Here is a 15,644-nt window from a genome sequence, read left to right as displayed (position 1 = left end):
TTATCTTGCAGTCACGTGGTCTAGGCAGTATTGAACTTCAGTTGTGTTGAGTGTGTGTGTGTGTAGGCTGGGGTTGGGTTCCTCTTCCGATAATTTCCGCATGTGACAGAAAATAAGAAACACACTGCCGTACATACCATGGCCATACATTTTGTTGCGTTACAAAGTGGGATAAAAAAATAATTTCATTGTTGTTATTTTTCTCATTTACATTTTTATTTTATTTATGGAAAATAAAACACTCATAATATACCTTCATTAGATAAGTATTCACCCTCCTGAGTCAATATATGTTAGAAATACATTTGGCAGCGATTACAGCTGTGAGTTCTTGGGTAAAGTCTCTAAGGAGCTTTGCACACCTGCATTGTGACATTTTTGCCCATTGTTCTTTTCAAAATTCTTCAAGCTCTGTCAAGGTGTTGGGGATCATGGCTAGACAGCAATTTAAGTCTTGCCATAGATTTTCAAGCAGATTAAAGTCAAAACCGTAACTTGGCCAATCGGTAACATTCACTGTCTTCTTGGTAAGCAACTCCAGTGTAGATTTGGCCTTGTGTTGTAGCTTATTGTCCTGCTGAAAGGTGAATTCCTCTCCCAGTGTCTGGTGTAAAGCAGATGGAAGCAAGTTTTTCCTCAAGGATTTTGCCTGTGTTATGCCATGTTCACCTCCTAGTCGGAACTAGGCAACTGTGAAATTTCGACTTGTGTATAGAGTGGGGGAAAAAAGTATTTAGTCAGCCACCAATTGTGCAAGTTCTCCCACTTAAAAAGATGAGAGAGGCCTGTAATTTTCATCATAGGTACACGTCAACTATGACAGACAAAATGAGAAAAAAAAATCCAGAAAATCACATTGTAGGATTTTTTATGAATTTATTTGCAAATTATGGTGGAAAATAAGTATTTGGTCAATAACAAAAGTTTCTCAATACTTTGTTATATACCCTTTGTTGGCAATGACACAGGTCAAACGTTTTCTGTAAGTCTTCACAAGGTTTTCACACACTGTTGCTGGTATTTTGGCCCATTCCTCCATGCAGATCTCCTCTAGAGCAGTGATGTTTTGGGGCTGTCGCTGGGCAACACGGACTTTCAACTCCCTCCAAAGATTTTCTATGGGGTTGAGATCTGGAGACTGGCTAGGCCACTCCAGGACCTTGAAATGCTTCTTACGAAGCCACTCCTTCATTGCCCGGGCGGTGTGTTTGGGATCATTGTCATGCTGAAAGACCCAGCCACGTTTCATCTTCAATGCCCTTGCTGATGGAAGGAGGTTTTCACTCAAAATCTCACAATACATGGCCCCATTCATTCTTTCCTTTACATGGATCAGTCGTCCTGGTCCCTTTGCAGAAAAACAGCCCCAAAGCATGATGTTTCCACCCCCATGCTTCACAGTAGGTATGGTGTTCTTTGGATGCAACTCAGCATTCTTTGTCCTTCAAACACGACGAGTTGAGTTTTTACCAAAAAGTTATATTTTGGTTTCATCTGACCATATGACATTCTCCCAATCCTCTTCTGGATCATCCAAATGCACTCTAGCAAACTTCAGACGGGCCTGGACATGTACTGGCTTAAGCAGGAGGACACGTCTGGCACTGCAGGATTTGAGTCCCTGGCGGCGTAGTGTGTTACTGATGGTAGGCTTTGTTACTTTGGTCCCAGCTCTCTGCAGGTCATTCACTAGGTCCCCCCGTGTGGTTCTGGGATTTTTGCTCACCGTTCTTGTGATCATTTTGACCCCACGGGGTGAGATCTTGCGTGGAGCCCCAGATCGAGGGAGATTATCAGTGGTCTCTTATGTCTTCCATTTCCTAATAATTGCTCCCACAGTTGATTTCTTCAAACCAAGCTGCTTACCTATTGCAGATTCAGTCTTCCCAGCCTGGTGCAGGTCTACAATTATGTTTCTGGTGTCCTTTGACAGCTCTTTGGTTTTGGCCATAGTGGAGTTTGGAGTGTGACTGTTTGAGGTTGTGGACAGGTGTCTTTTATACTGATAAGAAGTTCAAACAGGTGCCATTAATACAGGTAACGAGTGGAGGACAGAGGAGCCTCTTAAAGAATAAGTTACAGGTCTGTGAGAGCCAGAAATCTTGCTTGTTTGTAGGTGACCAAATACTTATTTTCCACCATAATTTGCAAATAAATTCATTAAAAATCCTACAATGTGATTTTCTGGAGAAAAAAAACCTTGATTTGTCTGTCATAGTTGACGTGTACCTATGATGAAAATTACAGGCCTCTCTCATCTTTTTAAGTGGGAGAACTTGCACAATTGGTGGCTGACTAAATACCTTTTTCCCCCACTGTAACTACAACCAGTTAGCAAGTTGGACATTTCTGCCTTGTTGGATACAGGATGCATGTTTTGGAATATTTCTTATTCTGTATATTAGGGGTGTAACGATTCGTTTTAACAACGATTCGATTTGTATCACGATTTGTGGTTGTCGATACGATTCAAGGACGATATTGGTTCATTTAGAACGATACGATCCGAAACGATTCAGTGACTTGAAATCGATTCAGTAACCTTTTAGCCAAAAATTCAACCAGTGTGACTGAAATAAATACCTGGATACTGGACAGTGCAGGTGAAGTTTCCTAGATTCCTGTTTCTTGTAAGGACAGCGATTGGTGGCTTGATAATTTCTCGCTCGTCGGCTTCTCCTCTGTCATCCGCCATGCTATGCTTTGTTGTCTTGGCGCCTTTGCGCTGCTGCTGGCGCGATGACGTCACGGATAGGCAGACTGAATCGAGTAATGTTTAAAGCCTTTATCATTAAAAGTGCTAAGAAAAAACATCCATATAAAGTCTGACGTGCTTAAATCCAATGGGTTATTTCCTAGTATCGATACAATCGATTTATTACATTTTAAAACAATGTTAGATCGATATATGTTGTCCAAAAGGCCAACTCGCTGAGCACAGATCGATGTAGTTGGATCATAGGAATATAAATCGATACATCGATGTAGTAGATGGATCGTTACACCCCTAGTAAAAACACTCCAGTGCGCAAAACAGGGGCACTGGAAAATACAAGGCACACAGGGAATATTCCCGGCGATACAAAAATACATGGAGCTCCACCCGAGCTTCTCTCTCCTCCACAATAAACAATCACACACAAAGACAAGGGGGCAGAGGGAACACTTATACAGGTACTGATGAGGGGATATGAACCAGGTGTGTGTAATAAACAAGACAAAACAAATGGAATGATGAGATGAGGAGCGGCAGTGGCTAGAAGGCCGGTGACGACAAACGCCGAAGCCTGCCCGAACAAGGAGAGGGGCAGCCTCGGAGGAAGTCGTGACAGATACTGTATATTTTTGAAAGAATAATATATTTCCCTTGACAGAGTAATGCTGAATATAAAAATTGCCTCAACTTACCCCACTCTCCCCTACACATGATGTAACATTTGTTTACGATTGACAGATAATGTTTAAATGCAAAATACTTTATTTTGTGATGGGGCCCTCAGCTCAGTTTGGGAACCTTAATCCAGGCTGGACAGCAGGAACTCAACCTGTATTTCTAGGTTCCTCATCACCTCCCCCGAGAGCCTCTCTGGGCTTTCATAGATTGAGTCATTGAGGTTGAAGATGGATTCTAGCCATGCCTTCATCTGGCCCTGTTGACAACAGACACATCATCAACTATTATTGAGAGAGAGAGAGAGAGAGAGAGAGAGAGAGAGAGAGAGAGAGAGAGAGAGAGAGAGAGAGAGAGAGAGAGAGAGAGAGAGAGAGAGAGAGAGAGAGAGAGAGAGAGAGAGAGAGAGAGAGAGAGAGAGAGAGAGAGAGAGAGAGAGAGAGAGAGAGAGAGAGAGAGAGAGAGAGAGAGAGAGAGAGAGAGAGAGAGAGAGAGAGAGAGAGAGAGAGAGAGAGAGAGAGAGACAAATGTACCTTAACGAGGAGGTAGAAGTTCTCAGCAGCCTCTGTCCAGGCTCCTCCAGGAGGGTCAATCCTCATTATGACTTGCAGGAGCAGATAAAGGAAGCTACCAGGCTCCTGGAGAAGGAACAGGGACATGAGTGAGTGTCTACAGATCTGATATGACAACAGTGTGTATAGCATAGATAAACAACAGGATGTTCCATTCTTAGGGCCACTTACAGATATAGGAAGAGATGTCTTTCCTTCTAGAAGGCTTAGTAGAACGAATTCATAAAAAACATCTGCGAAGTTGATGCGGTCGATCTGAAGTCAAACAAATAGGATAATTACATAATCTTCATTGACAAGCACTTTAGAAAGTCTCATTGAGTAGATGTTAGATGAGAAGACGGTGCCTGCAGCTAACGCTAGCTTGCATGTAGACCTACTCCTACGAGAGCCATCTCCTGCTCTAGTCGCTCCCTGTTTGCTGGCTCATTAATGAAGTTCACCAGTAGGTCGTAGGCCTGCTGAAACTGCCTCACATCCTCAAAACAAAACAATCATAAAATTCCCTTAAAACTTAGATCATAAACTCAAAGATTCAGGTCTGTAATTCAAAGGGCCTCCGATTGTTTGGCTAGTATGACGTTGAAACTTTTCAACTAAACCCTATGAATCACTGTTGCCTAAAGGTAACCCACTGTGCAAGAACTGGTTGAATCAATGTTGTATCAATAAAACATGTCAATGTGATGATGTTGAATCAAAGTGGGAAACTGATTGGATTTGAAAGAAGTCATCAACGTGAGGGAATTTCGTCTTTTAACCTAAATCCAATTACGTTAATTTTTGGGGGGATTTCAAATTGAATTCACATTAGTTGACAACTCAACCAAATGTAAATCAAAACGAGACGTTGAAATGACATCTGTGCCCAGTGGGAACTATATATCTGGTCTGATGAACGTTGCACAATTATGTAATTGGTTACCTGCTGGTTGAGCTCGGATAGTCCACTCAACACCATCCTCCCAGCGTGGGTGAGGTAATTGAGGGAGGTACTGTCTGAGGATGTCAGAGCCTGTGAGAACAAGACAGTACATTTACAAATAGTCCAGAAATGTTCATGAAGTGAAATACAAAAGGTGCTAAATTCACATTTTCTCACCTCCATAGCACGTCTGATACCGGCCAGCCTCAGAGAGAAGTTGGTTGTCCCTTGGTTTTCAAAGTAACGCCTGTAAATAGAAATGTTCAATAACAAATGTTCAACCTAAGAAGCTAAAACATCAGTGCCATGAAATTAAGAAATCATTTTATGTTAGCCTATATTATAACTGCAGGATTCAGAAAGACCATACCAATGTAGGATCTTAATTTGATCACTCTTTGTTGCTGAGAATTTTCCTGCACGGCAGGAAATGCAAACTTGTAGCGTATTTGGAATTTTCAAGTTTGTAATTTCCACTTTGAAATTTTAGACTCGATTTGCCCTAACGAAAAATTTATCCTGTTGCTGCAGGATTATTTTCCTGCTGTAGCAAACTGTCTCAAATTAAGATCCTACATCTGTATAACTACAATATTGGGCAGATTATTTCAAAGCAAAGGTTTTTACTATAGATGAACACATGAAAGCGAACCCACCGCAACTGGGGCACATCTGCAGCATTATTTTGCTCCTCCACAAACTCCTCCTCAAACTCCTAAAACAGACATCACATTAACTTAAACTCTACTAAACTGCATTTCACCTGCAACATCAACTGAAGCAGACAAAACATTCAGTGACATCATAACAATACTTTCATCTTGACCTAACAACTTGACCCTTGACAGACAACACAAACCTATCGATGCCAAAACAATGACACACACCTGTACACACAAGTACAAATGAAATAAGAATTATTGACTGTAGAATAGTTACCTGAGGAGTGCTGTCAGGGGTCTGGTCCTGGTCCTGGGTGGAGTGGTAAGGTGGAGGGGGACTGGGAGGGGAATCGGAAGGGAAAGGGGGAGGCGGAGAATTCTGGGGGAACTGGTGAGAGGAGCCAGAGGACGGCTCATGAGGGGTGGTGATGATGTCAGAGGTGGAGAACTGATATGCCATCATCTCATCCCCCCTCTCCTGGTACCCCTCCACTGTGGTGGAGATATCCACCTGCTGTTTAACACACAACATGTGACACTGTCAGCCCAACACTGAAAACCACCATATTGAAAACCCCTCAACCAAACACTGAAATAAATCATAACACAGAGAAACAACGGGGTGTACCTGGGCATCCTCATAATAGGTGAACTCAGACCTCCTCTTGACGAGGCAGGACATGAGTCCATGGATCCTTCTACCAAGGAACTAAAAATGAGGCAAGAGATTAGAACGTGTAATTTCATTTTCTGTCAACATGTATTTATTCAAATAGGTAAATGGACATTTGCCACTTTAAATTTTTTTCTGTGAAAAATTGCCTGACTGTACCTTAATACCAGTCACCTTGTTGTTGGTGAGGACCACCTGGACGAGACCCTTTAAAAGAGACAGAGAAACATTACATTTCATCCAGGAAATATAAGTAGACCTATAGCATGTGCGTCATTTGACACAAATCAGGTGCATTTGAGACGAAAGACCAGTTGAGAATCTCTCACCCATGGGTCCAGGATTTTTTCCTGGATGACTCTGCTCCACCACAGCTGCTTCTCCACTCCCCTCACAATGCACAGGTGATGCATGTCCTCTTCATTTTGCTATAAAGAAAAAACTCCTTCAGTCTCCAGACCTCTCTCTATATGTTAGCTGTAGATGTCTATAACATTTGGCAGGCGATTTCAGTTCTGAGTATAATCCCTGGCAGTGATATAGAGCCCACATGATGTTCGTACGACAAGTTTCCCCTAGGTTTCAATTAGGGACAGACATACAAAAGAAAACCCAGAGACAATTGGGAGTTCAAATACACAGGTGTGTTCATAAATGTTAAGAATATGTCTGAAGTACCTGCACTCGTCTATAATGGATCTTCCAGTAATGGAAATGAAACGAACCCCAGTTCCCAACCAGCTGCAACTTCTCATAGGGAAAACCAGAGTCTTCCCTATTTGGCTGAAAAACAAAGACATCCCCCTAATTATAGAGATTGCTCTGTGATTAATAAGACACACAATTGTGGAGATAGAGGACATGGTAATGTGTACTATTACTAATCAGCTATGCCTGTCTAATAATGTGATAGACTACCTGTGAATGGCTATCTGAAGGTGCTGACAGTTGGTCAAGCACTAGCCTCCCAGCTTCAGTGAGGTGAATGGTAGGCTCCTCAATAACCAATTTGGAAGTCTGTGAAAAAAAAGGGAACAGGGTAAAGTAAATTCTCCCTATAAGATCAGATGAGCTTTGGTTAATAATGTGTTTGGTTACCTGTGTGTTTAACACTGCAAGCTCTGTTACCAGCATTCTCCCAGCACGAGTGAGGTAGTAGACTGGTTTGGCCTTGGAGAAGACAGGCTATGAAGACAAGGGAATATGTTTTTTCATTATGTGGTTTTATAGAAAACTAGTGACTTGATGTTAATCTTTAATATCCTCTAAAGACCAGAGAGTATCAGAATGGATAGACTCACAAAGATAGGAACACACAAGGGTCCAGACCAAGGGATTAAAGCCAGACAGGACCGGTGCCCAACCTCCTCATCCACATACTAAGGAACAAGACAGGATTAAATTAAGAGTCAGTTTGAATGATAGACATGTAGCCTATAGGACTGACAGACTGGAATAGGGAGGATCGCAAGAGGAGGCCACTGCATGATAGATTCTAAGACAATTGGCAGTTGAAATACACATGTCTGTGTTCAAAGGTTAAGGAAACATCTGAGGTACCTGCCTATGAATGGTTACCTGTTCATTTTGAGAGGACAGTTCCTCCCATACCATCCTCCTAGCAGGAGTGAAACTGATGATAATGGGCTGCTCCATTGTGAAAATCTGAGAAAATGAGGGAACAGCTTTAAAGATATCAAAGTATTCTACTAGTGGATACTGAAGGTAATTATCCCTATTAGATCAGATGAGTAATGGTTAATAATCTGAATGGTTACCTGTGTGTTTAACATTGCCATCTCTCTCACCAGCATCCTCCCAGCGTGGGTAAGATAATAAATTGGCTGCAGTTTGACAGGCTATAAAAAAAGGGAATATGTTTACAGAAATGTATTTCCAGAAGTTTCTTTTAGAAAAAGTTATGTTTATGTTTAAGCCCCCTAAAGACCAGAGAGTATCAGAATGGATGGACTTACAGCGTTTGAAACCCACAGAGGTCCAGACCAAGGGATTAAAGCCAGACAGGGCTGCTGCCGAACCTCCCCATCCACGTACTCAAGGAACAAGACAGGATCAATTTAAGAGTCAGTTTGAATGATAGACTGGTACTGTATAGGAGTAAAATATTGGCATAGGGAAGATTGCAAGAGGAGGCCACTGCAATGATAATAGTTGAAATACACAGGTCTGAGATATAAATGTTAAGAACATGTCTGAAGTACCTGCAGATGAATGGCTACCTCTTCAAGCTGAGAGGACAGTTCATCCAATACCATCATGCCAGCACGAGAGATGAAAATGTGCTGCTCAATCTTGCAAATCTGTAAGAAAATGAGGGAACAGTTTTAAGGGCATCAAAGTATCCCACTACCATAGTAGATACTGAAGGTAATCCTGCCAATTAGATAAAATGAGCTTTGTCCAATAATCTGCATGGTTACCTGTGTGTTTAACACTGCCAGCTCTCTCACCAGCATCCGTCCAGCATGGGTAAGGTAATAAGTTGGCTGCAGTGTTACAGACTATTACAAAAATAGGGAATATGTTTACAGAAATGTATTTTCATATTGTTCTACAGAAAGCATCATGTTTATGTTTAAGTTACATAAACCAGTCTAAAGACCAAAGAGTATCAGAATGGATGGACTTACAGAGCTGGGAACCCACAGAGGACCAGACCAAGGGATTAAAGCCAGACAGGTCCGCTGCCCAACCTCCTCATCCACATACTAAGGAACAAGACAGGATCAAATTAAAAGTCAGTTTGAATGATAGACAGGTAGCCTATAGGTCTGACAGACTGCTATAGGGAGGATCACAAGAGGAGGCTACTGCATGATAGATTCTGAGACACTACACAGGTCTGTGTTGAAAGGTTAAGGAAACATCTGAGGTAACTGCATATGAATGGCTACCTGTTCATTTTGAGAGGACAGTTCATTCCATACCATCCTCCTAGCAGGAGTGAAACAGGTGAAAATGGGCTGCTCCACTGTGAATATCTGTGAGAAAATGAGGGAACGAACATCAAAGTATTTCACTACCGTAGTGGATACTGAAGGTAATCCTGCCTATTAGATCAGATGAGCTTTGTCCAATAATCTGCATGGTTACCTGCGTGTTTAACACTGCCAGCTCTCTCACCAGCATCCTCCCAGCATGGGTAAGGTAATATGTTGGCTGCAGTTATAAAAAATAGGGAAAATGTTTACAGAAATGTATTTCCATATTGTTCTTCAGAAAACGTCATGTTTATGTTTAAAGTACATAAACCAGTTTTAAGACCAGAGAGAAGACCAAAGAGTATCAGAATGGATGGACTTACAGAGCTGGGAACCCACAGAGGTCCAGACCAAGGGATTAAAGCCAGACAGGGCCGGTGCCCAACCTCCTCAACCACATACTAAGGAAGAAAATCAGGATCAATTTATGAGTCAGTAAAATGACAGTTTGAATGACAGATTGTTATTGAACCAATCCTGCTAATGAAGCAGTATTGTTATAGCCTGGGTGCCAGTCTGTTTCAGCTCTCTGTCCACTCCTTATGGGATTGTGATGCCAATATAATATTGCCACGATGGAATTGGCAAGAGAGCAGAAAGACTGGCACCCAAGCTATTGATAGGCCTGCAGCATTCTTACCTGAACAAGGACTGGGTCCTCCTGGTCCAGGGTGGGCTCATTATCTTTATGAAAAACAATAAAGGATTGTTTTCTCTAAGTTTAAGAAATACTAGCTACAAGACACCAGACATCTGTCCATGTAGTTAGGCTGATCATATATTTACTTGTGTTTTATATTGTATGACATCAAATGTATTTATGTGTCTGCATAATGTACCAACATGTTCAATTAAACCTAAAGCAACGGTTTGGTTTCAAAGGAGCAAGTTTGTTTGTTGTTGTTAATCTAGGGCTACACTGTAAAAAAATGTAATCACCATGATTGCTACCTAAATGACACCCTATTCCCTATTTAGTGCACTACTTTTGACCAGCGCCTTTTAACCATAGAACTATGGGTCCTGGTCAAAATAAGAAATAGGGTATTGGGTGGCATTTGGGACTATTACTATTTAGACATTGTCAAATATGTAAACTTACCCTCCTCAACCGTGACAACACGGTCCACGCTCTCCACGGTGGCCAGTGCATCCTCACCGATACCGTAATATTTGCTATAAAAGTAGACTGCCGAACCGGTCGCAAACAACAGGCCAGCTGCACTCAGAAGCGGCCTCTCGCGGAGGAATCTCAGCGGGGTCGCTGTCAACAAACGACTGAACATAGACCTACTCATTATCGCTCTACATACTGCAGTGATTTTGACTGAGTTCAAAACCATCTGACAATTCTTTCTTAGAATTACAGGGTTTTATAGGGACCATTAATACGTCAAAGTCTTCCATAAGTCATGGTTGGCTATGTCACAATGGGATAAACATGTTTATCAAACTGATTAAAAAACACTCAACAGTGACATCAATTAAATTGAATTTTGAGCATGATTTGGGAGTTTATACAATTGTAAACTATGAAACCATTGTTTAGAGAACAGTAGGAGTATAACCATTTAGAAAATACTGTATCTATGGCTCTGAGTAGGAGTAGAAGGGACAGCGTCACAATGCGCTCGCCATGGTTCTGAAAAAGAACGTTGCTGCGTTCATCAGCTCTGTGATGTTCTAGGCGGAGACACTCACTGAACCACTCACTTTCACGTTCAAGGTGTCAAAGCGTTCAACCAACATGCATTGGACTAAAACATCATTCAAATAGTTACTAAAAAGCCTACAGATATGTTTTACATTATTATTTTAAATCTCCTGCATAAATCAGCTGAGATAGCCTACTCTTCTCATCTCTTCGCCTCCTGCCCTGGTGGTTATATCTGAGCGTTTTGATAACTGATTGATAATTTGGATTATTCATATCCAAAGTGAAATGCTGATTGTGTCATATTTATAATGTAGGGCCTAGTAGCCCACGTTTCATGACATAACCCTAATCCTAAAATAGACTAAAATTGAAACCCTGGGCGAGCACACAAGCTCTGGCTGTACAGCCGGCAACAATAATACATCCAAAGAGGGTGGCTGTTGAGGAAAACCAGTACACCAACACAAATCTTCATTAGGAGATAAAAGTAATCAGAGGCTAAAAGAAAATGGCAGACAATAGAAATCGAATGCGTATGTTACGGCTGGTTAGTGTTTTAATTACGAAGGACTCCCACAAATCTATTGTCTCTCTAAAAAACTGTAGGCTGCATATTGGTGGTCAAAGTGGTCGAAACGGTGTAGTGATCCTCGCTAATACAGTGAGCCACATGGGTTACTGACCAAGTGGGTTAAATCTGTTGGAGCGATGCGTAGGGTGTGTGCCTTTCACGCATGTAACCTGGGTTCGCTTCCCCGCCCCTTGTTTGCTACAATATTTTAGGAAAGGGACATCTTCATGACCAACAATCTTACTCTCAAAAAAAAACGTTTGTGAAAAAAGTTTGGTCAGTCTGTGAAAGTTAGAAAAGGTTGGTTAGTCTGTGAAAGTTAGAAAAGGTTGGTTAGTCTGTGAAAGTTAGAAACTTCCAGCAGGAATTGACAGTCATCAGTCAAGGTGGTTGGATTATATAGCTACAGTGGTGCTATGGTTCCAAAAGTGCTGGTGATAAAATTAACATTACTGGCATACACATTTCAAAACAAAAGCCTATGATCAGGTATGGAGTTTTGGAAATGTTGTTAAACCCAACAGTCTATACTCTATAGCACAAAGTGTGATGTCCCCAATTATAAAATTGCATGTTACTCTAATTGTGAGATGTGTTACAGTTTACAATAGGCTACTTGGGTCTACTATACCTTCATCCTTTATTAAAGCATTCGGTTGCTAGCATTATCTCCACAAGCAAGGGTATCCTGGGGAAAGACAAATCTTCTCCTCCCAGTAGACTAACTGAATCAAAGCCAGTAGCCTTTAACATTACTGCTAGATAGCCATGTAAACACGAACCTCAGTGGCAGAGCTAAAGCTCATCCGAGATCTTGCATAGGCTGCTGTTTACCATAATCAGGATATTTTTCTACAAACCTTGGCGATACTTTCTTTGTTCTCGATTCGGAAGAAACTTGTCTCTTATGAACATCTGTGTGCAGTTGCAGGTGGAACTCCAAAAAACAGAGAATATTCAGAAAAATATTAAATCCACTTTTTGTATTGAGCGATAAATACCGCTTTCATATGTGTAGATCTTTCTTTTGGTCGCACTGTGGGAAGTGCTGTCATTAAGGCTACTTCTACAAGCGGCCGCAGCCGCTTCGCATAGAAACGACTAGTTACTGCAACGGTGTTGGGAAATGTGAGATGTGCACAGCTAAAATGCCGAGGACTGTGCAAAAGGTGGATTTAATATATTTTTGTCGAATTTTCTCTAGTTTTTGGAGTATGCTACCTGTAACTGCACACATACGTTTATAAGAGACACATTTCTTCCTAGGTTAGGGGTCTATAATTGTAAAATAAATGTGTTTGATTGAATAACTAGCCTAATCTAACTATCGTGGTCATACATCTGGACTCTTCATCATCATCATCAACACTTTGAATTACTAAGGAATATTCCTATAGCAACTGGTTGCTAGGGGAAACGAGACACTAGCATTATCCTCTTGTTGTGAGACTGAGAGGGAGGATTGGAGAAGTGCACGAGGAGGGGTGGGAAGCAGAGAAGACGGAGCATGGTTGAAATTCCACCAAATGGATAAGAAGAGGCAGACAAAGTTTGACACATTTATGTTTTCAGTGGTTGACCGACACGAATGAACGAGTAAACCTTGTTTTAGCCTAGTGAAGTATCACAAATTAATACCTCAGTATTAATTATCCACTGCACGGAATCTCCATGAGGGCACAAGTCTGCATGACGATTTTTGCGTAAAGAGAGGCAGCGCGGGAGAGCTGACTTGTCGCCTGGCAGGTATGTTCTGCTATTTTGAATAAATCTAGCCATACAGCTAATATAAGTTTTAGGCTATTATTAATTTCGTATAGCTAACTAAATAAATGAAGCTATCTAACAGCAATGCTGTTGTGGGCTTACACATGTAATAATTACAACCAGGAGCCTATAATGGAGGAAGTCAGCTTTTCAGTCAGTCCTATCATTTATATTGAAAATAGGTTATTATAACACAAGGTAAACACACATTTACAATAATTGTTAGGTCTATGTTATTAGCCAAAAATTGACTGATACAAGTACAGAAACATTCATAGCCAGAGGCAACCTAGGCTACACTGCAATTAACACTATACTTATTATACACGCTATGTTCTACAGTGCTGATTCTAAGAACAGGGTTAATTCCCATAAAGAATTAGGATCTCTGTCTCTATCACATACATGCATGGCCAAGGAAGATAGGTTGCATAAACAGATACAAATATAGAGCGATAAGGCGCAAGGGGGACAGGGGAAGAGAATAAACAGTGAGAGGGAAAGAATTGGTGAGTACGCTCTGTCCTGCAAATGCCAGAGCACATCAGCGCCGGAGCTACATCTAGTTTGATGTAAGGAAGTAGCCTACTCGATTGCCTATCCAGGGGCCTTGTATGTGATCAGACCTGTTGAAGGTGGGGTTCGTGTGTGAATGTGAGTATGAAAGTGTGAGTATGTATAGCTGTAAGTATGAGAACGTATCAGTGTAAACTAGGGGTGTAACGATTCGTTTTAACAACGATTCAATTTGTATCACGATTCGTGGTTGTCGATACGATTCAAGGACGATATTGGTTCATTTAGAACGATACGATCCGAAACGATTCAGTGACTTGAAATCGATTCAGTAACCTTTTAGCCAAAAATTCAACCAGTGTGACTGAAATAAATACCTGGATACTGGACAGTGCAGGTGAAGTTTCCTAGATTCCTGTTTCTTGTAATGGAATCAGGTATCAATTAATTATGAATATAAATAAACAAGTGAACAACAATGAATGGCAAATGCATTCACATTTTATTTGAATAAAGTGCAAACAACACTTTAGGTTGAATTAACAGGAAGTTAAAATTGTCTGATCTCATTTTCAATATTCAATACATTTTCAATAAAAGTACAGTAAGTGCAACCAACATTTCAACAGTAGGTTTACCTGCTACTTCTGCTTTTGTTTTTCAACATTACAATACAAATACAGTATTAATATCAAAAATAAAGTGCAACCAACATTTCTTCAGGTTGAATGAGCAGTGGATGAACCTGCTACTACTCTCATTTTAATAAACAAACAATATTCAACAAAAGATCAAGTGTAACCTACTAGGCTACTCTTCAATGACTACAGATTTTTTTTCAAAAATATCAACTGATCAACATGATCTGGCTGCAGAACACTTCTCTGTGCGTTCACTATGTCGCCAGCAGTACTAAAAACGTGTTCTGCTGGCACACTGGTGCCTGGAATGCACAGGTACCGTTTAGCAAGGGTGGAAAGTACAGGTAGCTCTTTCTCCTGAGATCTCCACCACTTCATGGCATTTTCAGTCAAAGGCAACGCATCCTTTGCTCGGTACTTTAACACCTCTGCTCTGGCTGTCTCGCTTGTGGATTTTCTTTCTCTTTGGGTGAAGGAATCGCCAAACAGCGCATCTAAGGCTTTCTTCTTACAAGGAGGTGACTCATTTGGAGCTACAATATAAGAAATATATTTCAAAATATAGTCATGTTTTTCATTAATACAAAACAACAACAATCTTTTATTGGTATCACATGAAACACACCTGTGGTCTCTTCATTGAATCCTGACAGCTTTGTGCTTGAGCTTCCCTCATCTTCCTCCTGATTTCCCATTGCTTGCATCTATTGATGTAAGAATGTGTGAACTGTTCAAATTTCTGCTCTGTAATACTGCACACATAAATTTAGAGGAAGATAAAGAACAGATGAGATTTGAGAGAGGACAAATGAAAGGGGAGAAGAGAAAAGAGCAGAGGAAAGAGGAGAGAAGAGTTACCTGGTGGGACACTTCTGCCTCAAAAACCAGTTTTGTGTAGACCTGTTCTCTGTCCTCTTTTTTCCAGGTAGGGCAGTTCTTTAAATCGCGGGTCCAACGCTGATGCTGTTTAAAGAACAAGAATATTGCATTCATTGCATTATTAAATTAAGTTGACCTGAAATTGCAAGTGATGACCACCTCCTCATACACAAAATAATCAGAAGATTAAACTTTAGTATGTTTAAAAGAAATGTGGCACAGTGATGATGTAAAGCCACCATGAACTAAGAATTGTATTGCAGATATCTTGTTTACTTTTCCATATGAAAAAACAACTCAAATTCAAACTTCAAAACGCAAAGGTGTGGCATTTTACAAATTAATACAGTCTAATAACCTAAAATATTAACCAAGTTGATTTTAATTA

The 15,644-nt window shown here is 40.8% G+C and overlaps 1 protein-coding gene and 1 long non-coding RNA gene across 2 annotated transcripts; both read right to left on the bottom strand.

Moving 5' to 3' along the window:
• Positions 1-3,515: 3,515 nt before the first annotated feature.
• Positions 3,516-11,085, bottom strand: LOC121580100. The gene is made up of 20 exons (XM_045214400.1): positions 10,328-11,085; positions 9,866-9,909; positions 9,549-9,626; positions 9,338-9,403; positions 9,139-9,225; positions 7,525-7,602; positions 7,322-7,408; positions 7,142-7,240; positions 6,902-7,006; positions 6,553-6,651; positions 6,383-6,430; positions 6,179-6,259; positions 5,828-6,064; positions 5,545-5,603; positions 5,066-5,135; positions 4,889-4,978; positions 4,344-4,442; positions 4,135-4,218; positions 3,925-4,029; positions 3,516-3,650 (listed from the first exon to the last, which is right to left on the bottom strand). The coding sequence occupies exons 1-20, from the start codon at positions 10,566-10,568 to the stop codon at positions 3,516-3,518; spliced, it is 1,992 nt and encodes a 663-aa protein (XP_045070335.1). The 5' UTR covers positions 10,569-11,085.
• Positions 11,086-14,462: 3,377 nt separating this feature from the next.
• On the bottom strand, positions 14,463-15,297 carry LOC121580098. Its single transcript, XR_006002967.2, has 3 exons — positions 15,236-15,297; positions 15,003-15,081; positions 14,463-14,910 (listed from the first exon to the last, which is right to left on the bottom strand). It is a non-coding gene; the product is annotated as an uncharacterized LOC121580098 (long non-coding RNA).
• Between the last annotated feature and the right edge of the window lie 347 nt (positions 15,298-15,644).

Source organism: Coregonus clupeaformis, unplaced genomic scaffold, assembly GCF_020615455.1.
Source record: "Coregonus clupeaformis isolate EN_2021a unplaced genomic scaffold, ASM2061545v1 scaf0249, whole genome shotgun sequence".
NCBI classification, from domain to species: domain Eukaryota; kingdom Metazoa; phylum Chordata; class Actinopteri; order Salmoniformes; family Salmonidae; genus Coregonus; species Coregonus clupeaformis.
The sequence above is the reverse complement of the archived record's forward strand: the minus strand, read 5'-3'. Positions and strand labels throughout refer to the sequence as shown.

Excerpts from the sequence above, each read along its gene's own strand:
- LOC121580100 (XM_045214400.1), bottom strand. The coding sequence starts at position 10,568 with ATGGTTTTGAACTCAGTCAAAATCACTGCAGTATGTAGAGCGATAATG. Across the intron at positions 7,241-7,321 it reads TTGCAGTGTTAAACACACAG|ACTTCCAAATTGGTTATTGA; the intron begins GTAACCAAACAC and ends TTTTTTTCACAG. Across the intron at positions 5,604-5,827 it reads CCCCTGACAGCACTCCTCAG|GAGTTTGAGGAGGAGTTTGT; the intron begins GTAACTATTCTA and ends TGTCTGTTTTAG.